This window comes from Cetorhinus maximus, chromosome 36 (genome assembly GCF_964194155.1).
Source record: "Cetorhinus maximus chromosome 36, sCetMax3.hap1.1, whole genome shotgun sequence".
NCBI lineage: Eukaryota > Metazoa > Chordata > Chondrichthyes > Lamniformes > Cetorhinidae > Cetorhinus > Cetorhinus maximus.
Genome location: NC_135914.1, coordinates 7,333,394 through 7,361,299, shown reverse-complemented (window position 1 = coordinate 7,361,299; position 27,906 = coordinate 7,333,394). Strand labels below are relative to the sequence as shown.

At 50.7% G+C, this 27,906-nt stretch overlaps 1 protein-coding gene across 1 annotated transcript; it reads right to left on the bottom strand.

Annotated features, from left to right (window-relative positions):
- Positions 1 to 65: 65 nt before the first annotated feature.
- On the bottom strand, positions 66 to 27,906 carry prpf3 (PRP3 pre-mRNA processing factor 3 homolog (yeast)). The gene is made up of 16 exons (XM_078534164.1): positions 27,774 to 27,906; positions 21,135 to 21,295; positions 19,390 to 19,520; positions 17,537 to 17,677; positions 17,234 to 17,317; positions 16,593 to 16,813; positions 14,263 to 14,572; positions 12,578 to 12,744; positions 10,980 to 11,062; positions 8,612 to 8,755; positions 8,421 to 8,520; positions 7,718 to 7,831; positions 5,326 to 5,444; positions 4,093 to 4,176; positions 3,474 to 3,535; positions 66 to 2,659 (listed from the first exon to the last, which is right to left on the bottom strand). The coding sequence occupies exons 2-16, from the start codon at positions 21,283 to 21,285 to the stop codon at positions 2,510 to 2,512; spliced, it is 2,061 nt and encodes a 686-aa protein (XP_078390290.1). The 5' UTR covers positions 21,286 to 21,295; positions 27,774 to 27,906; the 3' UTR covers positions 66 to 2,509.

The following is a 27,906-nucleotide window of genomic DNA, read 5'->3' as shown; positions in this document are numbered from 1 at the left end:
TAGTTGAAATTAGGCATGATGCAACTGTGATGAACCACACAACCTTCAAAAGACCACACAGTCACTTTACAAAAAAATAATTAGTCTTTATTATGGAACTCCAAGCTGTAACCCTCTACAGCACTGAAATCACATCTGAGCAGCTCCTTGTCTTTTTACAGGCTGTTGACACCCTGAGGTGTTCTCTTTAAAGGTAACAACTGGCTGTTAATGTGAAGATTATTCAGGTAGAGCAAAGGACAAAAGGAAACAATGGGAGGGTCACCTTGAGGGCCACATAGTAATACCAACAATCTTCAGAGTACACAATTCTCTGCTCGTCAAACTCAGGACATGTCAGAACTGGAACAATTTTCTACATTAAGCATCTTTCCTCTTGTTCCCCAAGGCCAGCATAATATATTCCCAGGGCAGCGAACAGGGGGTTAGAAACAGAGTAAAGCTCCCTCTACACCGTCCCCATCAAACACTCCCAGGACAGGTACAGCACGGGGTTAGATACAGAGTAAAGCTCCCTCTACACCGTCCCCATCAAACACTCCCAGGACAGGTACAGCACAGGGTTAGATACAGAGTAAAGCTCCCTCTACACTGTCCCCATCAAACACTCCCAGGACAGGTACAGCACGGGGTTAGATACAGAGTAAAGCTCCCTCTACACCGTCCCCATCAAACACTCCCAGGGCAGGTACAGCACGGGGTTAGATACAGAGTAAAGCTCCCTCTACACTGTCCCCATCGAACACTCCCAGGACAGGTACAGCACAGGGTTAGATACAGAGTAAAGCTCCCTCTACACTGTCCCCATCAAACACTCCCAGGACAGGTACAGCATGGGGTCACATACAGAGTAAAGCTCCCTCTACACTGTCCCCATCAAACACTCCCAGGACACGTGCAGCACGGGGATAGATACAGGGTAAAGCTCTCTCTACACTGTCCCCATCAAACACTCCCAGGACAGGTACAACAGGGGGTTAGATACAGAGTAAAGCTCCCTCTACATGAAACATTCCCAGGTCAAGTAAAGCTCTTCTTAGGCTGCCTGAACAACCTGCCTTAGCCTTAGCATCGGAAACAATGTGACTGTGACATTTAGAGCTCGCAAGCAAACATCTGTGGGCCATGCCGATTTGTGCTAAAATTCCCAACCTCACAGGGCTGCAATTACCCTCAAACCTGGGGACCCTACAAGCTATCAGGGTGAAAGATTTTCATCCCAGCTCCTTCCCTGGGAAAACAGCATTGTCACCACTGCACACTCTGTAACTGAGCCTCCACTCACTGGCATACAATGCAACAAGAACAAGAAGGTGTAAAGGCAGCAGGGTCACGCAGAGAAAATAAAATAATAAGACAGACTGACCTGGGAGTAAAAACACTGCATTTTTAGCAGAACTTTGTCATATCAGACTTTGCACAAACTGCATTTATCTTGTGGTTTGGAAGGACAGTACAGAGATACTGTAGGCAGAAGTACCAGATTTAAAGAACTGCACTCACTGCTGAAATCGTTTAAAGAAAGGGTCTCAGCACTGACCAGCCCCCCTTTTTGAAAAAAAAAAGGTAAACTTAATGATCAACTTTCTACATTTGATTTCACCCTTCAGTGGGTGAATCGAACATGGGGCTCACCAGGCCTGGGTTGGAGCCCAGTCAACCAATCTCAGCTGAAGCAGATGCTGCACGCGATACAATTTACCCTCGGCACCTTTGGGGGTTGGCAGGAGTGTGAAAAATCACCCAGGCTCGATCACGACGCGATGCCCACATGCAGATGTCCGCTGAGGGCAAGCTGTGGGGATGAAGTACGAGGTGCACACACACACACTTGAACAGCTTGCCGACCCTCACTGCCCACGCGCCAACGCGACGCGCATCCTCACGATTGCGGGGAGGCGTAAGTGCCCGCCCCCACGTCGAGAGTCCGCACCTTACTTTTGGCAAGGATCTACCTCATCACAGCTGGCAGTGCATGGCAAGGGTTAGTTACAGGACGCTCATGGCCCCCAAAGAGACTATAAGGTGGCAAGCTGTCCAGAAACAATTAAGCTTAAAACAACAGGGAATCACAGCTCTCAAACTGATCGTAAAAGGGATGACTAGACCCATCGGCCCCACTTTCTTTTAAACATGGCCGGTGACTGTATCACTTTCGCGTCACTCAGTACTTTTCCCTGTCAGATTTATGCTCTGTTGACACTCCCTCTTATAATTCAGAAAGGACTGCACATCTTTCCAGGCCCCTACATGCTTTAATGACATCACGGCTGTGCAGAAAATGAGTGCATAAGAGATAGCGGTATCTATAAACTGGAGGGAACATTGAATTCCCGCATTTTAGATCAGAGAGCTTTTGAACTCCTGGCCCCTTTTTCCCCCCAGATCCAGATGAAAGCCCGTCTCATGCCAAGACTTCTCCTCCTCATCTTCCCTCTCCCAACCCCGGCACCCGTTAAAAATCCAAACGGCAAGACAGTCTGAAGATACGGAATGGAGTACGGCCGCCTCAGTCCTCTGTGACCTCCAGCACCGATTCACTGATCGCCAGGTCCCAGTACTGTTCCACTCCATGTTTTTTGAAATGCTCCCGTGCCATGCTCTCCGTCGGGCACTGCTTGAATTTCATGTCGCCGAAACTTCTCTCCTTCGCCGTTCCCTGGTGGGGGGTGGGGGGGAAGAGATGGGAGACGGGAACAAAAATTTCAACACGTCAGAACGAAGAGTCCGGAAATCAGCCTGCCAGACCTGAACGGTCACTACTCGCTCACACTATCACGTCCGACGCGAGTCCTTCACCTAAAAATTTCCTCCCCCTGACAAATTGTATTTATATAGCACCCCTTCAGGTAGCAAAGTGCCCCCAAGGCACTTCACAGCAGCAGGTCCCAAAGGGTATCTGACACTGAACCACTTAAGGAGATATTAGGTGACCAAAAGCTTGGGGGAGGAGGTCGTCAGTTTTTAAGGAATGCCTTAAGAGAGGAGGAAGAGAGGCGGAAAGGTTTAGGGAGGGAACTGCACGTCCCAGGCAGCTGAAGGCACGGGCGCCAATGGAAATCGGGATGCGCAAGGGGCCGGAATCGGATGAGCACTGACGCCTCAGAGGGTTGTAGGGGCTTGCAGGAGAATTAGTTGCAACACCGTCGAGATAAAACCATTTGAAGAGCGGCTTCCCTGACCACTCTGGAGGGGTGCGGATGGTTTACACGACGAGCAGGCAGCTACTACAGTGGGCCTCCGGTTTCGGGAGGGAGAGACACCCAGGGCTCCGGTGACTGGGCTGAATGTGCAGCGTTGGGTCAGGGCAGGAATAGATGCAGCTTTAAACTCCAGCCTGGTCAAATGGCCCTGCCAATTAGGCCCTTGGCTCTCTTCTTAAAAAGGAACAGCCTCCTGGGCCATGCAGCACCAGGCCGTTGGGCGGGGAGCTGGGGGGAAGAGGCAGAGTAAGTAGCAAAGCCAAATCTTACCTCCCACACCAGCACACACTTATTCATCTTCTTGACAACCTCATCATCCGATCCATCGTCATCTGTGAGGGTAAAAATGCAAAACCAAAGGTATGAGATGACAGGCTCTGGGACTGAAGGCCAACTAGCTCCGAATGCAGCAAACAAGCATTCAGGGAAGAGCACAGCAACCTAGCCCCAGTCTATGTCTCCATTCAGTAGGTCCTCCTCGCTGCGGCTCATCAGTACTCAAGTCACGGGGCAAGGGTTGTGAGGTTCAGCTGCTACCTCTAGCCTGTCCCTTTAGAGACACCACTCGCAATAGGTGAATCCAGGCATCTGTAGCATAGGATTACACCACACACGAGGCCGTTCAGCCCATCGTGCCCGTGCTGGCACTTGGAAAGAGCTGTTTCACCAGCCTGCCTGCTCTCCCCCACACGGTTGCTGTGGGAAGTTGTCACTGTGCATTGCAGGCAGCATGTCCATCACTGTTTCCTCTAACACAGCCGCTGGTTTAAATGTACTCCTGGCAGTTACACCCCGATAATGATAATCTGCTACCCTGCAATGAGGCTCAGAGGCAAAGAAACATCCCATGACTTTCACTGACCCGCCAGCACACACATCCTTCACTCACCATCATCACGGGAAGAGGCTGTCTGCTCGGCCCACTTTATACGATGCAGCATCAAACGTTTGAACTTCTTCTGTGCTTTTGGACCTGAATGGAAAAGACAGGCAGCAACTCAAAAGTGCAATTCCTAACTTTTTAAAACTCCATCCCACACTCCTTCCTAAAGGTGCAGACAGGGCAGTGTCATCATCTTGCGTGCTAAAGTAGTCAAGCATCATATACAAACAAAGTGCATTTTGCTCCATCTACACCGTCCCCATCAAATACTCCCAGGACAGGTACAGCACGGGCTTAGATACAGAGTAAAGCTCCCTCTACACTGTCCCCATCAAACACTCCCAGGACAGGTACAGCACGGGGTTAGATACAGAGTAAAGCTCCCTCTACACTATCCCCATCAAACACTCCCAGGGCAGGTACAGCACTGGGTTAAATACAGAGTAAAGCTCCCTCTACACTATCCCCATCAAACACTCCCAGGGCAGGTACAGCACGGGGTTAAATACAGAGTAAAGCTCCCTCTACACTGTCCCCATCAAACACTCCCAGGACAGGTACAGCACGGGGTTAGATACAGAGTAAAGCTCCCTCTACACTGTCCCCATCAAACACTCCCAGGACAGGTACAGCACGGGGTTAGATACAGAGTAAAGCTCCCTCTACACTGTCCCCATCAAACACTCCCAGCAAAGGTACAGCACGGGGTTAGATACAGAGTAAAGCTCCCTCTACACCGTCCCCATCAAACACTCCCAGGACAGGTACAGCACGGGGTTAGATACAGAGTAAAGCTCCCTCTACACTGTCCCCATCAAACACTCCCAGGACAGGTACAGCACGGGGTTAGATAGAGTAAAGCTCCCTCTACACTGTCCCCATCAAACACTCCCAGCAAAGGTACAGCACGGGGTTAGATACAGAGTAAAGCTCCCTCTACACTGTCCCCATCAAACACTCCCAGGACAGGTACAGCACGGGGTTAGATACAGAGTAAAGCTCCCTCTACACCGTCCCCATCAAACACTCCCAGGGCAGGTACAGCACGGGGTTAGATACAGAGTAAAGCTCCCTCTACACTGTCCCCATTAAACACTCCCAGGACAGGTACAGCACGGGGTTAGATACAGAGTAAAGCTCCCTCTACACTGTCCTCATCAAACACTCCCAGGGCAAAAACAGGGGTGGCCCGAAGCTGAGCACAATGTCACTATACAACCCATGCCCAAATTTCCTCACCTCCCTCCACCACCACCACATTAACGTCTTTGTGCAGGACCACGGTTCCCGTCAGGTACAGCTGCCCTGCATTTGTCTCCACTTTGAACTTCTTCGCAGAGTTGGTCAGGTTTCGGATTCTGTAAATAATAGAGGATCATCAGCGACTTAAAAGTGTCCCCTGTCAGAGCGTCAGTACTGAGGGAGTGCCGCACTGTCGGAGGGTCAGTACTGAGGGAGTGCCGCACTGTCGGAGGGTCAGTACTGAGGGAGTGCCGCACTGTCGGAGGGTCATTACTGAGGGAATGCCACACTGTCGGAGGGTCAGTACTGAGGGAGCGCCGCACTGTCGGGGGGTCAGTACTGAGGGAGTGCCGCACAGTCAGAGGGTCAGTACTGAGGGAATGCCGCACTGTCGGAGGGTCAGTACTGAGGGAGCGCCGCACTGTCGAAGGGTCAGAACTGAGCGAGTGCAGCACTGTCGGAGGGTCAGTACTGAGCGAGTGCAGCACTGTCAGAGGGTCAGTACTGAAGGAGCACCGCACTGTTGGAGGGTGAGTACTGAGGGAGCGCCGCCCTGTCCAAGGGTCAGTACTGAGGGAGCGCCGCACTATGGGAGGGTCAGCACTGAGGGAGCACCACACCATCGGAGAGTCAGGACTGAGGGAGCACTGCACTGTCAGAGGGTCAGTACTGAGGAAGTGCCGCACTGCAAGAGGTGACATCTTTCAGGTAAGACCTTAAACCGAGGCTCCGTTTCTCATGTGGCTGTACAACATCCCGTAGCCAGGATTTCGAAAAAAAGCAATGTGTGTCTTGGTGCCAATATGTATCCAACAACCAACATCAGTAAAAGCAAATGATCTGGCCAATACCACGTTCCTGTTTGTGGGATCTTGCTGTGTGCAAATTGGCTGCCCTGTTTCCTGTGTTACAACAGTGACTACACTTCAAAAAGGTTTGTTAACTGTGACGATAACAACAGCATTCCAAATCCTTGGCGGAGTGGATTAGATAGTGGTGTCATAAGACTATCTGACCTTGTTGTGCATCACAGCTGACCTCCCCTGTCAGGAAGATATAATAATTCTCATAATGCTCTTGGAATTTATTGTAAAATAGTGGTTTTTGTATCTGAGAGAGAGAATTAATTGGATTAAAGGCAGCTGGTCTGAAGGCTTTGATGCAAACATAGGAAGTTTAGAAACATAGGTATCAAGGGAACATTTGCATTTCTAAATAAACCAGACCAGATTGTTTACAGAAGCGAGAGTGAAACGTGTCACCTAGTCAGGTGAAGTTTAGAAAGAGTATGTCTATTTTTCTCAAAGATTACTGGTAAAACTTAGCGCTATGAGAAATTTTTATTATCAGAAAGATAAAGTCCAAAGATATGGTGAAACAATGGGAATTTGCATTGAAAGGGGAAAATATGTATAAAGGAGGGAAGGCTGTGTGTAAGGGTAGGCATTTTAAGATCTTACAAGTGTGTGAAAAGCCATCAGCATCTATGCCTCAAGCTGCTGTTTTCAAAGAACTGAAATTAAGAAAACTCACTTTGAATTCGACTTGTTCAGGGTATCATGTTTCTTTGCCTGGATCTTTTAGATTCGATGTGTCTTACTGTTGCCTTAACGAAAGTGTAACTGGGGCTCAGGTTAAATAGGGGATTTAGGAGTTATCATAGTAGTAATTTGTAGATCTATGCATGTGTTTAAAATCATTTCTCTTTTATAAATAAGTGTTTAATCTAGTTTTGTAAAATCCTACAAGACTTGGTGGTCTTATTACTACTGAATTCAAGGTATGCATCTCAAAATTTATACAAATTGCAAAACAAGTTGTGGCAGTTGTTTCAAGTTTCCTTTAGGGATTTGAACAACTCAGCATTTACCATCAGCTGTGCCATAACACCCCCCTCCCAATATGTCAACACACAAAAACTCTTTAAATGGTAAAGTGACAGTGATCCCCTTGATGACTGGGAGTAGGTGCAGCATCTGGTCTTGTACCAAGTAAGACAAAGCTGGGGAGCTCCCAAGCTCGACTGCCCGACATGCGCTGGTTGGCCTTGCCTGAATCAGTGGGACCAACTTGGGTGGGGGGGGGGGGGGTGGGGGGTGCAGATTCTAGGCTGAGAAAAGTGGGGTGGGTGGAAAAACAAATCGGTCAGTATTCCCACTTCCCATTCAGCTCACCTCCCATATCCTGCTGGGGAGTATCAGCTGCCATGCCTTCCACAGGCGGGGGACCACCTTGAGTGCGTGCAATAAACATGGACATTTTGGGCGAGGTAATGGGGGAGCATTGGCTCGAAGAGGCTCCCACGAGGGGTAATTTTTGAGGATAAGGAAGGGACATTGTCCAGCCAGAGAAAAGGAGTGGGCTATTTTCATCTCCTGACAGGGCTCACCGGTAGACTGCAATGTGGACTCCCTGGGACACGTCTTCCTTCAGCTTCTTGATCTTCTTCTCCCTCCGCTGGTCAGCCGTCAGTTTGCGAGCACTGTTGGCTTCCTGATGAGCTCTGACGGTGAATAAAACATGGAGTGAGACCTGTGACAGACTGTGCCAGTGTCCCCAGCTGTACCCCACCCAGCCTCAGCCCTCCCTTCACCTCAGGGATTGTTGCTACTCCCCACCCCCACAATCGCTGTCCTCCAGTCAGCGTACCTCGGCTCCCTCTCATTCAAGCCCACTTTGCCTCCCTCGCTGCTGTTTGGGCTGCACAAGTACGAAAGCGCTGGTTGGATAACTCACCCCACGCCCAAGGGGCAGGTGTCTTCAAGGGAGGGGGGGCAGGAAACACGAGATCAATAATTAAAGCTCTCACAGCTGCTCAAAGTATGGGCGGGAGTCGCAATCCCCGCCCCGATACCCCCCCCACCCACACCCTCCCCCATTCCACTCTCCGCGTGTACCAGTTCCCCTGTGTCACCTCCTTGACATCCCCATCACGTGCACCAATCCTCCACCAATACAGCCCACTATACTATGCCCGCCCCTGCATTCTCCCACTCTCCCTGTGCTGCCCTCCCTCCCCTCCTCGCGCATAAGCTCCTTCACCTCCCCCCCCACCCCCAACTTCCCACCCCACACCCCTCGCGTCCACTTACTTTAGCCTCTTGGCCATCTGTGCCCTGACATGAGCCTCGACCTTGGTTGGGTCCTGCACAGCCTCCGTACCCAGGACCCGCATCAGGTTGGAGATTCGCACTGCGGAGAGAGAGAAGAGCGATGGGGTTAGGAGTGGTGGGGGTGGAATGGCGGAGGGATCGGGATGCGTTTGGATTGGTCGGCTCCTTACCCTTTGGCTCGGGGGGTGGCATGAGGCCCAGGCGGATCTTCTCCTGCATCTCCTTCAGCCCCTCTCTCCGGGTCTGCCGCCGCAACTTCTTCTGTTCCTTCTTGGTCAGGTAAACGCCCAGTGTCACTGCCTTGTCCGTGTCAACTGTGCAGGGGGAGGAATAAAGATCATCCATCAGCCCAAGTCTGACCCCACGGTTTCCTCCAAGAGCGAGCATGTGAAGCGCCGTGGACGCTGCCCGTGTAACGCGTGACACCGGCCCCCACTTCGAATGTGACACTCGCGCCCGAGCAGCAACGGCGGCCAACCAATCGCTCAAAATGCCTGCAACTCTCCTGCCTCCAAGCCAGAGGGTTGTCAGCTCGAGTCCCACTCCAGACACTCGAGCACAAAACAGAGGCTGACACTTCCCAGCGCCAGTACTGAGGGAACACCGCACAGTCGGAGGGTCAGTACTGAGGGAGCGCTGCACTGTCAGAGGGTCAGTACTGAGGGAGCGCCGCACTGTCGGAGGGTCAGTACTGAGGGAACACCGCACAGTCGGAGGGTCAGTACTGAGGGAGCGCTGCACTGTCGGAGGGTCAGTACTGAGGGAGCGCCGCACTGTCGGAGGGTCAGTACTGAGGGAACACCGCACAGTCGGAGGGTCAGTACTGAGGGAGCGCTGCACTGTCGGAGGGTCAGTACCGAGGGAGTGCCGCACTGTCGGAGGGTCAGTGCTGAGGGAGCGCCGCGCTGTCGGAGGGTCAGTACTGAGGGAGTGCCGCACTGTCAGAGGATCAGTAGTGAATGAGCGCCACACCGTCGGAGGGTCAGTACTGAGGGAGCACCGTGCTGTCGGAGGGTAAGTACTGAGGGAGCGCCACACTGTCGGAGGGTTAGTACTGAGGGAGCGCCCCACTATCGGAGGGTCAGTGCTGAGGGAGTGACCCACTGTCGGAGGGTCAGTGCTGAGGGAGTGCCCCACTGTTGGAGAGTCAGTACTGAGGGAGCGCCCCACTATCGGAGGGTCAGTACTGAGGGAGCGCTGCACTGTCGGAGGGTCAGTACCGAGGGAGTGCCGCACTGTCGGAGGGTCAGTGCTGAGGGAGCGCCGCGCTGTCGGAGGGTCAGTACTGAGGGAGCGCTGCACTGTCAGAGGATCAGTGCTGAGGGAGAGCCGCACTGTCGGAGGATCAGTGCTGAGGGAGCGCCGCACTGTCAGAGGATCAGTGCTGAGGGAGCGCCGCACTGTCGGAGGATCAGTGCTGAGGGAGCGCCGCACTGTCAGAGGGTCAGTGCTGAGGGAGCGCTAACCAGTCGGAGGGTCAGTACTGAGGGAGCGCCCCACTGTCAGAGGATCAGTGCTGAGGGAGCGCCGCACTGTCGGAGGATCAGTGCTGAGGGAGCGCCGCACTGTCGGAGGATCAGTGCTGAGGGAGCGCCGCACTGTCAGAGGATCAGTGCTGAGGGAGCGCCGCACTGTCGGAGGCTCAGTGCTGAGGGAGCGCCGCACTGTCGGAGGCTCAGTGCTGAGGGAGCGCCGCACTGTCGGAGGATCAGTGCTGAGGGAGCGCCGCACTGTCGGAGGCTCAGTGCTGAGGGAGCGCCGCACTGTCGGAGGATCAGTGCTGAGGGAGCGCCGCACTGTCGGAGGATCAGTGCTGAGGGAGCGCCGCACTGTCGGAGGGTCAGTGCTGAGGGAGCGCCGCACTGTCGGAGGATCAGTGCTGAGGGAGCGCCGCACTGTCGGAGGATCAGTGCTGAGGGAGCGCTAACCAGTCGGAGGGTCAGTACTGAGGGAGCGCTGCACTGTCATAGGGTCAGTGCTGGGGGAGAGCTGCTCTGTCGGACGTGGTCTTTCAGATGAGACATTAAACTGTGGCTCCGCCTACCCCCTCAGATGGATATTAAAGCTCCCACAGCTTCTAATTTAAGAGCAGGGGAGAGTTCTCCCCAGAATCCTGGAGGCAATATTTACCCATCAATCAACGTGATTAAAAAAACAACAGATATCTGGGTCATGATCACACTGCTGTTTGTGGGAGCTCGCTGTTCTCAAATTGCCCTCCGCGTTTCCTACATCACAACAGTCCTTCAAAATTAATTGGCTAGAAAAGAGTTTCGGGACGTTCTGAGGTGGTGAGGGCCCCATAGAAATGCAAGTCCTTCACCTTTGTATTAAGCTAAAGTGAACTGACAGCGGGCTCACCCATTGGGTTATGAGCCGGGACCTCGAGGAGAGAAAATTAGGGAATGGGGAGGAGACAGTAAAACACTGCGGAGGACAGAAGGTAGACCACCACTCACCACCCTACGCTCCCCCCCCCACCCCCCCCCCCCCACAAACCCTGTGGCGCCAACGTTAAAACCTCAGTGACATACTCACCTGGGGGGCTAATCTGGGTCGGATGTTCGACGAGGTTTGTGATGCCGTGAAAATTCTGTTCATTTGTCAGCTTCTCCACAGACCTACGTGTGCATTTGAACAATGTCAACATAAAACAAGGAGGTGAGAGAGAGAGAGAGAGCAACAGCAAGACAGCAGATCAGTACAGATGAAAGGTGGAATCCGGCTCCCACAAGGTTATCAGCGTGAACGACACGGGCATTACTAGCCATTCCTTCACTGCCCTCACCACTCCACGGGGCACTGGTAAGCCCAATAGTATTTGGGGTTTTGTTTTTTAATTTATTCTTTTATGGGGTGTGGCTGTCCGCTGGCAAGACCAGCATTCGTTGCCCGTCCCTAACTGCCCTCAAACCGAGTGGCTTGCTCGGGCATTTCGAGGGCAGTTAAGAGTCAACAACGCGACCGTGGATCTGGAGTCATGTGTAGCCAGGTAAGGACGGCAAATTTCCTTCCCTAAAGGACAATAGCGAACCAGATTGTTGTTTTTCCCAACAACCGATTTTAGTTTCATTGTCACCCTTACTAAGACACTCTTTCAATTCCAGATTTTATTCCACAGCTGCCGTGGTGGGATTTGAACCCGTGAGCGTTAGCCTGGCCTCTGGATGACTAGTCCAGTGACGTTACCACTACACCAGCCATTGGTAGCAGTCAATGTCAGGCCAGACTGGGTGTGTGGGCGTGACAGGCGATGGGGATTAGTTAACCAGGCAACCAGCCTGATTTAATTAATTAAATTTTACAACACAAGGTACAGGCAGGGTTTAAACTTTGCATCCGCTGGGTTGATAGTTCGGAGTACCTCAGCGGTCCTCTGAACCAGAAGGTCATGGGTTCGAGTCCCCACTCCAGAAACTGGAGCCTGCGTGCGTGAAGCGCTTTGGGACACCCTGAAGTCACCATAGGAGCTACAGAAATTTTGGTTTTCGTTCTCTTTCCATTACCACCACACTACCACGATCTTAACAACTAGCGCACACTTCCTGGCCGGAAAGAGCGATGTACCGATATCAGGGCAGGGCAACCACACTGTGCTGACCCTGCAGTCAAATAGTCTCCAACACTGGCTGCCTGGACTCACTCACAGGCACCGGCTCAAATGAGGAGGGGTTACTGGCATCAAAGGAACTCATGCCCTGGCAACAACCAGCAGTGTTGGGGTAGGAGGAGAGGAAGGCTGGGAAAATGCACACAGCCGTGGCTAAATGTCCTGCCCCAGCTATGCTTCTTGCAGTATGGCTGGACAGCCAGCAGATGGTGGTGCTGCGCCAGGTTTGAGAGAAGGTTTGGGGTGATTTACATGCTGCCTGAAATTCAGTTTTCGAGGGCTGGCAGTAGTCTGAGCATGCGTGCGTCGTCTGGGGGAGGATCCAAGGAGAGCCTCCTTTTGCAGCTCTCCCTTTTGCGCCTCCCAGTGCACGATTTGTACGCAGCAACAGCAGGAGATCCGGGATGTGTCCAAGTGTGTGCGCGTTCATTCATGTGAGGTAGCAGGTGTGACCTCCCCCCCACTCCCCCCTCCTCGGGACTTCAAATTCACTTCCCACTCTCTACCCAGGTAGCTTGGAACTCACAGTTCAATCCCGCCTTGAATAATGTAGGAGTCCCACCACTCGATTTCCGGCACCTCTCCCTCCCTCAGCTCCTTTTTGGGGGCGATCAGTGCCAACTTGGTCGAGGTCTGGATCCCCGTCTTCTTGGCCGCCTGTGCGATCTCGGTCTGTAGTTTCTCCAGCTGTGCCTGGAACACAGAACAAAGCTGCGTTAACGATACAACGTCAGCGTCCCACACCACCCCCTCCCTCACCATCCTCCTCCCAGAGTTATCTCCGCTTTCTTTTATCCCTCTGCAACGCAAGGCCGACATTTATTTCCCATCCCCAGCTGCCCCCAGTTAAATGTCAATCGCGTTGTGCGTCCAGGAGTGACATATAAACCCAAACTAGGAGGTTTCCATTCCAAGAGGAACGTTAGGGAACTTAAGAAGGAGGAGCAGGAGGAGACCACTCGGCCCATCGAGCCTGCGCCACCATTCACTACAATCATGGCTGATCTTGGGCTTCAACTCCATTTTCTCTCCCGCTCCCCATATCCCTTCATTCCCGAAAATCTGTCTATCCCAGCCTTATAGGTTTCCAACGAGAGAGCATTCACAACCCTCTGGTATACAGAATTCCAAAGATTCACAACCCTTTTGAGTGAAGTAATTTCGCCTCATCTCAGTCCTAAACGACCGGCCCCCTTACCCCGAGACTGTGCCCCCCCCCGTGTTTTAGATTCCCCGACCAGCTGAAACAATCTCTCAGCGTCCACCCTGTCAAACCCCTTCAGTATCTTGTACATTTTAACCAGATCACCTCTCATTCTTCTAAACTCTTCAGAGAAAATGGATCCAATTTACTCAGTCTCTCATCCCGGGGACTAATCCGGTGAACCTTCGCGGTGCCGTGCTCCAGTGCAAGCACATCCTTTCTTAAAAGTGGAGACCAAAACTGCACACACTACTCCAGGTGTGGTCTCACCAAATGTACAACCGTAGCATACTCTAAAGGGGCTCATTTTCCCCCCTCCCCACTGCCTTGGGAGTTTTATAAACAGCCGCGAGCCACGAATGATCATTAAATAGCGAGTGAGTTGCATGTTGATCAGTGAATGGATAGTAGGGGCCGTGTGGAATTTTTAAAAGTTTATTCTTTCACAGGGCGTGGGCGTCGCTGGCAATCTGTTGCCCATCCCTAATTGCCCCTTGAACTAAGCGGCATTTCAGGGGGGCATTTAAGAGTCAACCACATGGCGGTGGGTCTGGAGTCACGTGTGGGCCAGACCGGGTAAGGACGGCAGATTTCCCTCCCCTAAAGGGACATTAGTGAACCAGATGGGGTTTTTACGACAATCGACGATGGTTGTCATGGTCACCGTCACTGTCAATTCCAGACTTTATTCATCGAATTTAAATTCCACCAGCTGCCGGGGGCGGGGGGGATTGGAACCCGGGTCCCCAGAGCGTTAGCCCTGGGTCTCTGGATTACTAGCCCAGTGACAGTATCGCTACGCAACCGTCCCCATCCAATCACAGCTTTCAGCGCAGGGGGGGGGTAACAGACACTACAGGATAGTCACACCCCAGCCTTTGATCTTGCGCTCCCCCCCCAACCCTTACAAGTGTAACCTTCTGTCCACTCCATCGCAGCTTCTTTTAGGTACCTCCGCCGGGTCACTGCTCGGAGAGAGAGAGGCCCCGCCCACTCATTTCTGGTACCTTGGTCCGTATCCGCTGGGCTATTTTCTCAAACTTGCCCCTCTCGTGGAACCGGAAGAGCCTCTTCTGTCGCTGGGAGGGGAGCACGGGCACGCGGGGGTCGTAGAAGGTGTTGGACTCCAGGTCGTCGCTCGGCTTCTCCTTCAGCAGGAGCTGCTTGAACTGCTCGCGCTTCACCGCCCGGATGTTGGCTTTCAGGGTGGGCATCCGGTGCGTCAGCTCCACCTCCTTCCCGGTGGCGTCCACCGTCCGGCCCTGGTCATCCAGGATCAGCGGGGTTGGCTTCAGGTGCTCCTTCGACTCCACTTTGCTGTCAGTGAAGAAACAAAAAAAAAAGGGGTTAGGAACCAAGCGCGCTCACATCGGGTTACGATACGTTCATCGTTGTTAAGGGCGGGTGATTCGAAAGGAGGGTGGGGGGGGTGGGCAGGGGGGTGGGTGATGGCGATCTACCCAACATGCAATTCAAAATAAGGTGCTGCCCCAGCTGGTCGAATAGTGCACTCATCGGCGGGGGCGAGGATTCACTGCTAGACAGGCAGGATTCAAAAGCAGAGAAGTTACGTGAAACTTAAGAGATGTCAGGAAGATATAATCATTTTCATAATGTTATTGGAATTTATTGTAAAGTAGAATAATAGTGGGGTCTGTGTGTGTGCGAGTGCGTGTGTGTGTGTGTGTGCAAGTATGTGTGTGTGCATGTATGGGGGACTTAATTGAATTAAAGACAGCTGGTCTGAAGGCTTTGATGTAAGAAGAGAAGCTAGGTTTGAAATGTTAAATAGGTAAACATAGGTGAAGTTTTAGAATGAGAGGTGCAAAGAGAACATTTGCATTTTTAAATAAACCAGACTAGCTTGAATTCAAACGAGGGGGTGAAATGTTACACCTAGCCAGAAGAAGTTAAGAAACAGTGTGTTTATTTTTCCCCAAAGATTACTGGTAAAATTAATACTATGATAGATTTTTATTATTAGAGAGGTAAAGTCCAATGGCATAGTGAAACAATGGGAATTTACATTCAAAGGGGAAAATATGTATAAAGGAGAGAAGGCTGTGTGTAAGGGCAGTCACTCTAGGATCTAACAAGTATGAAAAGCCTCCAGCATCTCAACCTCACGCTGCTGTCTACAAGGAACCAAAGCTGACAAAAACTCACTTTAAATTCGACTGTCCAGGGTGTGCGCTTTGCCAGGGTCTGTTTAAATCTATATGTCTTACTGTTGTCTTAACAGAGGTGTAACTGGGAGTTAGATTAATCAGGGGAGCTGGGAGTTATCATAGTAGTAATTTGTAGACCTATGTATGTGCTTAAAATCATTTATTTTATTAACAAATGTTTAATTTAGTCCTGTACAAAGAAAGACTCGGTGGTCTTATTACTACTGAATTCAAGGCATGCATCTCAAAATAAATATACAAATTGCAAAACAAGTGTGGCAGTTGTTTCAAGTTTCCCTTTGGGATTTGAGCAGCTCAGCATTTACCATCGGCTGTGCCATAACAGAGAACCTTGGCGAGACCACGCTTGGGGAGCTACTGTGCATAGATCTGGTCTCCATATTATGAAAAGGACACAGAAATGCTGGAGAAGATGCAAAAAAAAAAAATAAATAAATAATAACAACAATGGTAATAATTTAGTGGAATGGAAATGGAACCGAGAGGTAGACTGAACAGTCTGGGACTCCTTTCTCCATGACGGGGTGACTGGATAGAGGTCTTTAAAACTATGATAGGGTAGATGTAGAGATGTTTCCACTTGCGGGGGTGGGAAACCAGAACTAGGTGGCCACCAATATAAGACAGTCACTAATAAGTCCAACAGGGAATTTAGGAGGAACATCTTTACCCAGAGAGCGGGGAGAATGTGGGACTCGCTCCCACAGGGAGTGGTCGAGGTGAATCGCAGAGATGCACTGAAGTGGGGGGGGGGGGCGGGGGGGAAGCTGGATAGATACATGATGGAGAAAGGAATAGAAGCCTTTCCCCAACCCAGGACCCCCGTCCTCAGTCAATGCCGCAGGGACCACTCCCCCACCCCGCACAAAAATTTTTCTCAGAGGGTTGAGTGTCTTTGGAACTCTCTTCCTCGATAGGCGGTGAAAGCTGAGGCTTTGAATATTTTTAAGGCAGAGCTAGATAGATTTTTGATTAACAAGGGGGTGAAAGGTTATCAGGCAGGAACGTGGGGTTGAGGTTACATTTAGACCAGCCACGTTCTTATTGAATAGCGGAGCAGGCTCGAGGGGCCGAGTGGCCTACTCCTGCTCCTAGTTTGTATGTTCGTATGTATGTTCGTATGTAGGCAATAGAGGGAAGATACTCACGGTGGTGCAATGCCCATGGCATGCAAATTGGCGAGTCCCACCAGGTTGGTGCTCTGGAGCAGACCTGGCTTCAGCGAGAGCTGGGTCTGGATTCTGGCCTGCAGCTCTGCTGCCTTCTTGGCCTTCTCAATGGCGTCGTTCATGAAGGAGGCGGCCTGGGAGGGCTGGATGGTCTGGCCCATCGGCGGCAGGTCTGCCGTGGGAGCCAGGGCCGAAACCCGCTGGAGGGGAACAGACGCACGTCAAACAGAGAGCAACAAGGCCGCTCGGAAAAGAACGTGCATTTCTATAGCGCCTTTCACACACTCAGCACGCCCCCACCTCCCCCCCCACTATAAAGCACTTTGCAGACAGTGACGTCCAGTCAATGTTGTAATGTAGGTCCTGTGGCAGCCAATATGCGCACAGCAAGATCTCACAAATAGCAATGTGATAACAATCGTATCGTCTTTGCTTTTGTGATGCCGGTTGAGGAACAACCCTCCAAGATCTCAGCACTCCTTCGATTCTGGCCTCTCACCCCTTCCCCGCCTCTGATTTGACAACCCAGTCCAAAATTATTGCCTCCCCAACCACGGCCCCCTTGACAACTGATCTCTCACAGGTGTCCCTACTGGACCCGTGTAACATTTCACTTCTACCTGTTGGAATGAAGGTGTGATCAGACTGAGCTGCCTTTTCCGCTCTTCAATCTGCTTTGTTGCTGCTTCCATCATCTGTTTGATCTGTCAGGCATGGTGAAAAAGAAAGACAAGGTTAAGAGCAAGAGTATATTCGAATCAACGAGAGGGCTGTTTAAATAAACTCTGTGGACTGTTTGCTGTAGTGTGCTGTTTAAGTAGACTCTGTAGACGGTTTGCTGTAAAATAGGCTGCTTGCTATAGGTCCAGCCATGAATCTGACCATGCCTATACAACTCTTTGGCTGGCATAGCACAGACTGACCTGAATCTTTGTCAGCATCCCTGGACTCTCAGTAGGTGGACCGGGGATGATTTCATTCTCCTCCACCTCTTCAAACCTCGGGATCCGTTTCCTCTTAGAGGACAATTCCCGAGTGACTTCTGAATCCTCGCCAAATACTTCCTGTCGGCAACAAAGGAAAGGGATGAGGAGCACATCCAGATAACTGAGGCCTGCAGGCAACAACATCTTACGTTTATATAGCACCTTGAACGCCCCAGAGCACCTCACCGGAGCATAAATCAGGCTAAATATGACACTGAAGCACCTAAGGATGTTTTAGGGTGGGTGACCAAAAGCGTGCTCAAAAATATCTGTTTTCAGGAGAGTCTCAATGGGGAGAGAGGGGCGGAGAGGTTTAGGGAAGGAATTCTTAGGTCCCAGGCAGCTGAAGGCACGGCCACCAATGGCGGAGCGATAGAAATTGGGAGACGTGCAAGAGGCCGGAATTGGAGGAGCGCAGAGATCTCGGAGGGTTGAAGGAGGTTACAAAAATAAGGAGGGATGTAGACGCTGAAGGAGGTTACAGAGAGAGGAGGGTTTTAGGGCTGGAGGAGGTTACAGAGATAGGGAGGGGTGTAGAGGCAGGAGGTTACAGAGATGGGGGAGTGTAGGGGCTGGAGGAAGGTACAGAGGTAGGGAGGGGCGTAGAGGCAGGAGGAGATTACAGAGATAGGGAGGGGTGTAGGAGCTGGAGGAGGGTACAGAGATAGGGAGTGGTGTAGGGGCTGGAGGAGGATCAGAGATAGGGAGGGGTGTAGGGGCTGGAGGGGTGTACAGAGATAGGGAGGGGTGTAGGGACTGGAGGAGGGTACAGAGATAGGGAGGGGTGTAGGGACTGGAGGAGGTTACAGAGATAGGGAGGGTGTAGGGACTGGAGGAGGTTACAGAGATAGGGAGGGGTGTAGGAGCTGGAGGAGGGTACAGAGATAGGGAGGGGTGTAGGGGCTGGAGGAGGTTACAGAGATAGGGAGGGGTGTAGGGGCTGGAGGAGGGTACAGAGATAGGGAGGGGTGTAGGGGCTGGAGGGTTACAGAGATAGGGAGGGGTGTCGGGGCTGGAGGAGGTTACAGAGATAGGGAGGGGTGTAGGGGCTGGAGGAGGTTACAGAGATAGGGAGGGGCGAAGAGGCCATGGAAGAATTTGAAAACAAGGATGAGAATTTACAAATCGAAATGCAGGTGGCCTCAAGAAATATTAATTAGCACTGTTGGAGGGAAAGTTTACCCACAATGTCCAAAGCACTTAAATTTCCTCTATCGTCTAAAGCAGGACGGGGGGTTCATAAATTATAAAGGGTTCGTTTGGTTAAATAAGGAGAAATTGTTTCCACTGGGCAGGAAGGTCAATAACCAGGGGGCAACAGATTGAAAAAAAAAAGAGGGGGAAATGAGATTTTTGTGTTTTACACAGCGAGTTGTTGTGATCTGGAAGGCGCTGCCTGAAAGGGCGGTGGAAGCAGATTCAATAGGAACTTTCCAAAAGGGGAATTGGATAAATATTTTTATGGGGGGAAAAAATTGCAGGGCTATGGGGAAAGAGCGGGACGAATTGAATAGCTGTTTCAAAGAGCCGTCACAGATGGGCCGAATGGCCTCCTTCTGTGTTATAGGATTCTAGGCGAGTTTTCACTCTCAGTGAGGGAGGGGGTCGTAAGCTGGAAAACCAACAGGTTTGATCCTCAAAGCAGAGAAGAATAATGCACCCCCTTGGTCTCACAATCAGCATCTCAAACAGGTGAGGCAGCAGGAAGGCACCCGGCACACCGACTGGGGCAATGGTAAAGCCTCACGTCCAACATTCAGTTATCACCGGTGAGACAGTAGGTTCCCAACCTTCAGCTCCCTCTTCCGGTGCTTCTCGCCGCTGGACTTGGAATGTCGGGTGTTGCGACCTTCCTCCACCGCCTCGAACAGCTTGTCTACAAACCGCACCGTCGAGTCATCCAGGAATGGTTTCAGGTGCTCTGCGGGGTGGTGGGGGGGGAAGAGACAGAGGTTATACATGCACAGTATCCCTTTTCCATTCACTGCCCCCTTCCCCCACCTCGCTTTGAGGTCCCCCTATACTTTGCCCAGCTTCACTGTCCCAGTGAATGCGAGTGGGCTATTCTCCCGGAAGGGGCCTTTTCACCGCTCCACGGCCGCCCTCGCCCATCCACACCACTTTTCAACGTGACACGTCGTGAGTGTGGCACTCGCCACTGGGTTTTCCTCCCCCTCGTGCAGATCTCTGAAAGGCATGATTGAATCTGCCTCTGCCACACTCTCAGATTGAGGCTAATTGCCGTGATTGCCCCACGACTCCATTATCACTTGGATCAGGTGAATCCCAGGCTGGGAGAAGATGGACGCTGGTCTTTTATGCAGAACTACATCGGATCTATATATATATAGCACAGTAACAGGCCATTCAGTCCAACTGTTCCATGCTAGCGTTATGCTCCACGCAAGCCTTCTGCCACCCACTGGAGGGGGTGCAGACAAGATTTATCACAATGGTTCTGGGGATGAGAGACTTCAGTTAAGTGGATGGATTGAGAAGCTGTTGGAAGTTTGAAAGGACATCTGGTAGAGGTGTTCAAAATCGTGAGGGGTCTGGACAGAGTGGAGAGAGAATCTCTTCCTATTGGCAAAGGGGGCAAGAAGCCGAGGTGGTACGATTCACACCCACTTCATCGGCCCATCGCCTTTATCGTGTAGTGATTCCTAACCATGTAGGGAGCCTAACATTGGATCGAGTGCCCACCGAATGAAGAAACTCAGGCCAGATGGAGTTTGGAGTCTGCCACCACAACCTGCCTGCACCATAGTTCACGTGGAACCAACAGACGAGCATTAGCACAGTAGTCCCTGAACAACTCCATCAAGCTAGCCTCACTCCCTTCCTAACAGCACTGCGGGTGTACCTACACCACAGGGACTGCAGCGATTCAAGAAGACAGCTCACTGCCACCTTCTCATGGGCAACTAGGGATGGGCAGTAAATGCTGGGCCCAGCCAGCAAAGCCCACATCCCATGAATGAATTTTTAAAAATGTATCCCAAGCCAGATAAAGCTCCTTTATTTACAGAACACAGCATTACATGTCCCTGCCCTCTACAAACCAGCCCACTGTCCCAGCGGTCCCTCTATATAGTCTTTGGAGTATACCGACACAATACACAAATGAATTAGTAATTCGATTGGGCCTCAGTTTAACGTCTCACCCAAAAGATGACACTTCTGACAGCGCAGACGTCCAGCAGTACTGTCCTGGAGCCTTGATTTTTGTACTTAACCCTGGACTGGGACTTGAACCCAGAAACTTGTGACTCAAAAGCAAGCATGCTACCCACTACACCAGGGCTGACAAAACCGAGTGCACCCGGCATTCCCAGGTGGTCTCCCATCCAAGTACCAACCGGGCTCAAGTCTGCTTAGCTTCTGAGGTTAGACGAGGTCAGGCATTTTCAGACAAGTAGCCCAGTCCCTGTGCTCAAGACACTCAATCAATAGCCTCCGCCAGTTTATTCTTAACCGCGCCAATACAATCGATGTTAACAGCCCCCTGGGTTCAGGAAGGGTGCTTCCACCTTACCCACTGTTTTCTTCTTGTCCATTCCTTTGCCTACGCAGTTGAGCGCGGCAGTGACTACTGTTTGCTCCGAGAATCCGAGCACCCTCTTCACAGTCTTCTCCACCCATGGTTTCAGCTCATCGAGATCACGTTTGGACAGTGACAGCGACATCTCTGCAGGGCTGGGAAAAACAGAGCAAGCATCAGCACAGAGGGCGACAAATCCAATCATCACAGCAAGCTCCACATCGAGAAAGGGCAACAGGTGGCTCTCTCTTGTGCTTCAGTCAGAAGGTCGTGGGCTCAGGCCTTAGGCCAGAGGTTTGAGCACCATAATCCAAGTGTCGCTCACAACACAATGCTGAGGAAGAGCCGTGCTGTCGGTGGGTCAGTACTGAGGGAGCGCCGCACTGTCGGAGGGTCAGTGCTGAGGGAGAGCCGCACTGTTGGAGGGTCAGTGCTGAGGGAGAGCCGCACTGTCGGAGGGTCAGTGCTGAGGGAGCGCCGCACTGTCGAAGGGTCAGTACTGAGGGAGAGCCTCACTGTCGAAGGGTCAGTACTGAGGGAGAACCGCACTGTCGGAGGGTTAGCGCTGAGGGAGAGCCGCACTGTCGGAGAGTCAGTGCTGAGGGAGAGCTGCGCTGTCGGAGAGTCAGTGCTGAGGAAGCGCCACACTGTCGGAGGGTCAGTACTGAGGGAGAGCCGCACTGTCGGAGGGTCAGTGCTATGGGAGCGCCGCACTGTCGGAGGGTCAGTACAGAGGGAGTGCCACACTGTCGGAGGGTCAGTACTGAGGGAGCGCCGCACTGTCGGAGGGTCAGTACTGAGGGCGCACCGCACTGTCGGAGGGTCAGTACTGAGGGAGCGCCGCACTGTCGGAGGGTCAGTACTGAGGGAGTGCTGCAAGATTGGAGTTGTCATCTTAAATGAAGCATTAAACCGACAGTGACAGCGACATCTCTGCAGGGCTGGGAAAAACAGGTATGCCCTTTCAGGTGGACATAAAATCTCCTAAGGCCACTATTTTGAAGTGGAGCAGGAGAGTTCTCCTCAATGTACTGGCTCAATATTTATCCCTTTACCAACATCATTAAAAAAGACAGATAACCTGATTATCGCATTGCTGTTTGTGGGAGCATTTTGCACGTACATTGGCTGCTGCCTTTCCTGCGCTACAACAGTGACTACGCTTTAAAGAAGTTCTTGCATTTACATAGCACCTTTCATGACCACTGGATGTCTCAAAGCACTTTGCTGCCAATGAAATAATTATGACGGTCAGTTCCTGTTGCAACATTGGAAAATTCTTCAACAAGGCTTCATTCTCTGCAGGACTGTGGGGAAAGAGCATGGGGAAGTGGGGGCTATTTAGATAGCTCTTTTAAAGAGCAGGCACAAGCATGATGGACCGAATGGCCTCCCTCAGGGTTTTATCATTCTTTTGTGGGGTAGGAGGAGAAGCGACAGGTGTATGGGCAAGGTGCTTAATGTTCCTTAAAGTAGATGGGCATTGACTCACAATACACCTTCAAAAGGCAGCTGAACTGGTTCCTAACTGGAGCAGAGAATGCGTCATATAGGAGGCAACTGGTTTCAAAGATCACACCTAATGCACAACCTCTCCAGGAACCATTATATCACATAATAACCAGGAGGCCATTCAGCCCCTCGAACCTGCTCCGCCATTCAACACAATCATGGCTGATCTTCTACCGCAACTGCACTTTCCTGCATGGCCCCCATATTGCCTGAATTCCCCATGTATCCAGGAAGGACCCATCAATCTCAGTCCTGAGTGTATGCAATGACTAAGTATTCACGGCTCTCTGGTGTAGGGGCTTCCAAAGGCTCTCAAGCCTGAGGGAAGAAATTCCTCCTCATCTCATTCCAAGATGGCCAAGCCCTTATCCTGAGACTGTGCCCCCATGTTCTGGACATGCCAACCGGGATGGGAGGGGAGACAGCATCTCAGCATCTACCTGTCGAGAAACTTAAGAATTCTATATGTTTCAGTAAGATCATCTCATTCTGCTAAACTCCAGGGAATTGAGGCCTAGTCTACTCAATCTTTCTTCATAGGACCATCCCTCTCATCCCAGGAACCAATCTAGTGAACCATTGCTACATTCTCTCCAAGGCAAATTTATCCTCTCTCCTATAAGGGCCAAAACTGTACACAGTATTCCAGGTGTGGTCTCGCTAAGGCCTGTACAACTGCAGTAAGACCTCATCACTCTGACACTCCAACCCCTTGGTAATAAAGGCTAACACACTGTTTGCTTTTCTAACTGCTGAACCTGCATGTTAACTTTCTAACAAGGACACCCAGCTCCCTCCAAATACCAACATTTCCCAATCTCTCCTCCATTTTAAAAAATGACTTTTTTCCCATCTTTCCTACCGAACTTCACCAGATGGTATTCCAGCTGTCACGTTCGTACCCACTCACCCAATCTGTCCAGTTTCTTTGTGTCCCCCTCACAGCTTACTTTCTCATCTAGATTTGTATTGTCATGGAAAACGGCTACATTACATTCAGTCCCTTCATCTCATTAATTAGTATAGATTGTAAATGGCTGAGGCCCCAGTACTGATTCTCCCTGTGCCTCACCTGTTACAGCCTACCAACCTGGAAATGATCTGTTTATTCCTAATCCTGTCCGTTAACCAATCCTCTATCCATGCTGATACATTACTCTCAGCTCCGTGAGTCCTGATTTTGTGTAATAACCTTTTTGTGTAGGACTTTATTAAATGCTTTTTTGGAAATACATAATGTTACAATAAATGAAAACAAAAAATGCTGGTCTGGCAGCGTCTGTGGAATTCAACTTCGGAGTGATATTGGACTCTGTTTCTCTCTCCAATGATGCTGCCAGACCTGCTGAGCTTTTCCAGCACTTTCTGTATTTATTTCAGATTTCCAGCATCCACAGGATTATGTTTTTACCTCCTTTACTCACCCTGCTAGTTACCGCATTGGAGAGCCAGCCTAGACTTTTGTAGTTTTTTTTTTCATTATCCTTTGATGGGATGCGGTCATTCCTGAAAAGGCCAGCATTTGTCCCCATCCCTTGAACTGAGTGGCTTGCTCGGCCATTTCAGAGGGCAGCTAAGAGTCAACCACATGGCTGTGGGTCTGGAGTTCACATGTAGGCCAGACTGGGTAAGGACAACAGATTTCCTTCCCCAAAGGGCATTAGTGAACCAGATGGGTTTTTACAACAATCGATGATAGTTTCATGGTCACCATTACTGAGACTAGCTTTCAATTCCAGATTTATTAATTGAATTCACATTCCACCAGCTGCTGTGGTGGGATTTGACCAAGTGTCCCCAGAAGCATTAGCCTGAACCTCTGGTTTACTAGTCCAGTGACATTGCCACTACGCCACAACTCCCCATATGTCTTGTTCATGTTAATGCTCAGTTAGACACGGTTAGACCACTTTTCCCATGAAGTTTTTATTCTGCAAGGGAGTGTATATTTACTGCAAATTACAGAATTCCTTAAATGTGTTCGGAAATAGAGACAGTTTAAGTAAGCTATTGGTATTTGTGGCTGTTAGGGATGAGTTTAGATTTAGTATTTGGGTTTTGATTTATATTTCTGTATGTGTGTGTTAAGAAAGGTCAAATTGTCAAACTATTTTGCTTTTCACTTTTAAAAGGTGCCCGCATTTCTAATGAGTTTTACGACTCCTAAAGAAAAGGTAAACAAACAAGGGTGGAAGAATTGAGCTGTTGCCTAGCAACAGGGGCCCAGAGAGGCAGGTGCCTCCCACAGACAGAAAAACTAAAGAAACGGCAGTTTTAAGTTTCAGTTTGTTTTGGAAGCTATTGGAGTTCAGTTGTTTTTTGCCAGGAGGGCCTGGAGCAAAGGGGACAGATAGCCAGTCCCAAGCTAAAGAAAATACCCCAAAAGTCCAGGGGAGTGGCAGAAGAGAAAGTCCCAACTCAACCTTCTAGTCAAAGGAAGGACAGGAACCTGGAAAAAATCTTGTTAAGTGAAGTTAAGAGTGAGGGGCAGAGAGAAAGGCTCCAAGCTTCAGATTTAAAGCGAAAACAGCTTGCAAAAGGTGAACTGAAGATTTGTTACTCTTTGCTATGGGCATGTGAAGCAGTTGTACTGTTGACGGCTGAGTCAGTGAGAGTGAGTGCGCGGAAGACAGCTTGAATGCATGTGGTGACCCAGGGAGAGGAACATCAGAACGAGAGTTCAAAACCCTGGACGTGAACCCTTGCGGAAGCTGTGAGAGAAAGTGTCGGTTTAGGAGAAGATTCCAAAGCGAGTTCTTAAGAGAGTGGAGATTGGAAACCCTCTTGTGAAAGACGGAATTCAGTGAGACTGGTTGGCTCATGGCGTGACAAGCCATGTGGGAGTTGAGGAGAGATCCATAGCATCTGGTTGAGGTGGCATCTGTCACTTGGCTTCAGAGTGTGGTGTGTCTGACCACAGGGTGCTTATTGGTACATGGACTACGTACTTATTGAGGACATTAAAGTATAAGATAGCTTTTGTAACTTGTGTCATCCTTACAAATCTGTTTATATCTGTAAAGGTATAATTGTGGGTGAAGGAGTAATGTAATATAGTTCATCCTTTCTTGTTTAATAAATCTTGTCTATTAATAATCTTGTTTTATTCTTTTGTTAAAAGTTCATTAGCTGACTCCTATGACTCTGTTCAGTAGCTACTCTCCACGTATCTATACCAACAAATAAAAGTTAGGATCTATCAAGCTGGATCTATCACTCTGGGATCAGGCTTCTCCAGGGGTAACCTTAGCTGGGGATTGTAACAAATGTTTGTCAATGATTATGCATCATGTATTTTTTTGACAGTTCCTCGCTTTCCACAGATGCCGTCAGAGCCGCTGAGTACTTCCAGCATTTTCTGTTTTTATTTTAGATTTTCTGATCTGCAGTATTTTGCTTTTGGGTCATTTCTTCCCATTGTTTCGCAATCTACCTTAGCCAACACTGCCTGCCTACATAGTTTGCTTTGCTCAGAGTTAAGACTAGTTGTGGCCTTAACTAAATCACTCCAAAATTCAAAATAAAATTCCACCATATTATGATCACTCTTCCTCAGACACTCCGATACAACAAAGTTATTCATTAACCTCGTATTATTGCACAATATGAGATCTAAGACAGCCTGTTCCCAAAATTGGTTCATCAACATATTGATGTAGAAAACTATCATGAATGCGTTCCATCTGAGGGAGAGGAATTTAACAAAGTACTTTTTTCACTCATTAGCCCTGGGCCAATGAGAAGATTGTTCAGAAGATGACATGGCTGCAGAATGGTGGGAAGGAGTGTTTAGTAATGAATCTGCGGCCATCAGGGGTGTAGGGCAAGTCTGATGGACCAGTTGGTAATTTCACGCCTGCTACTTTGCACGTTTGTAGCGAGCACCAGGCGAGAGTGTGTATGACAGAATAATCAGATAAAAGCATGAGTGAGGGTAGTCCACAGTGCCATCGGTCAGGGGAAGAATATGGGCCAGCACAAAGCACAAACAACACATCCTTATTGCACAACGGGATTTCTTTTAAAGCTTCCCAAACAGGCAGATTCATCTTTCACCTAAAGGACAGCATTGAACTTCCTCCTAGACTAGATGGTTTTGAGTTTGGAAGTTGGACTGGAAACCCATAATCTACTGACTGGAAGCTCAGAGGCCAGGTCTCAGAGGAGTGATGCCCAATGCAGAGGGAATGCCGCACTGTCGGAGGGTCAGTGCAGAAGGGGTGCCGCACTGTCGGAGGGTCAGTGCAGAGGGGGTGCCACACTGTCGGAGGGTCAGCACTGAGGGAGCGCTGCACTGTCGGAGGGTCAGTATGTTAATGCATAAAGGAGATGCTCCAGTACATTCCTACTTCTGCCACAACCACAAACAAAGAACAAACCCCACCCCCCAACAACCCCCAGCTATCAGCTCGCCAATTATGGGTATATTTTACACCCTGGGCGCTTGTTCAGGGAGATCTAAGCCAAAACTAACAAACTAACTCCGCATCGAAGAGGCGAAGATCAACGTCGCTTCAGTCCTAGGGCCGAGATCGAACCCCAAAACCAAACACACCACCCCCCCTCCCAACCCTCAAAAGTTAAAGGTGCCTCATGGAGCACCCAGCACCCTGTCCCATTTCCTTCCACCAGCAACTACACTTTCCCCCCACCCAACCCTTTCCCACACACCCCACCCCCACCATCAAACTCAGCCTGTCCCCTCTGGCACCCAGGCAGGGCCAGGCGACCAGTGTGGGTGGGCTTTTGACTGGGGGGTGGGAGGAGGGGCCTGGCAAATAGATGGACTGCCACTGACGGCTGGATGTTCCTTTGCCCCCATGGTGCCAGGCAAGGAGAGGGTGGATCAGGAACAGGACCACTGGGTGATTTAGATACCCCCCACCCCTCCAACAACCCTAACCCCCATGCTGGGTGGGGGGGGGGGGGGGGGGGGGGAGGGAGCCCAAAGCGCCTGAAGCTTCACCTAGAAAGTTCCAGACGGAACTAAATGTGAAACCAGTCGGACAACCACCTCCCCCCACTTTGAGTGTAAAAGTGGAACCGAGGCCCCGGCTCCAGGCCTCCCTTCCCCCACACACAACGCAAGGCCTCAGGCCTCGGCCGCGCTCGATCACTCACCCACTCCCGGCTCCGACGACCGACCCGCGAGAACTGTAGGCACCGGAAGTCGGTGTGGCCGCCAAATCCGTCCGCCGCCACCGGAAGCCAGCGTCAAACTAAACTGACCCCTCCCCCCCTCCCCTCCAAAAAA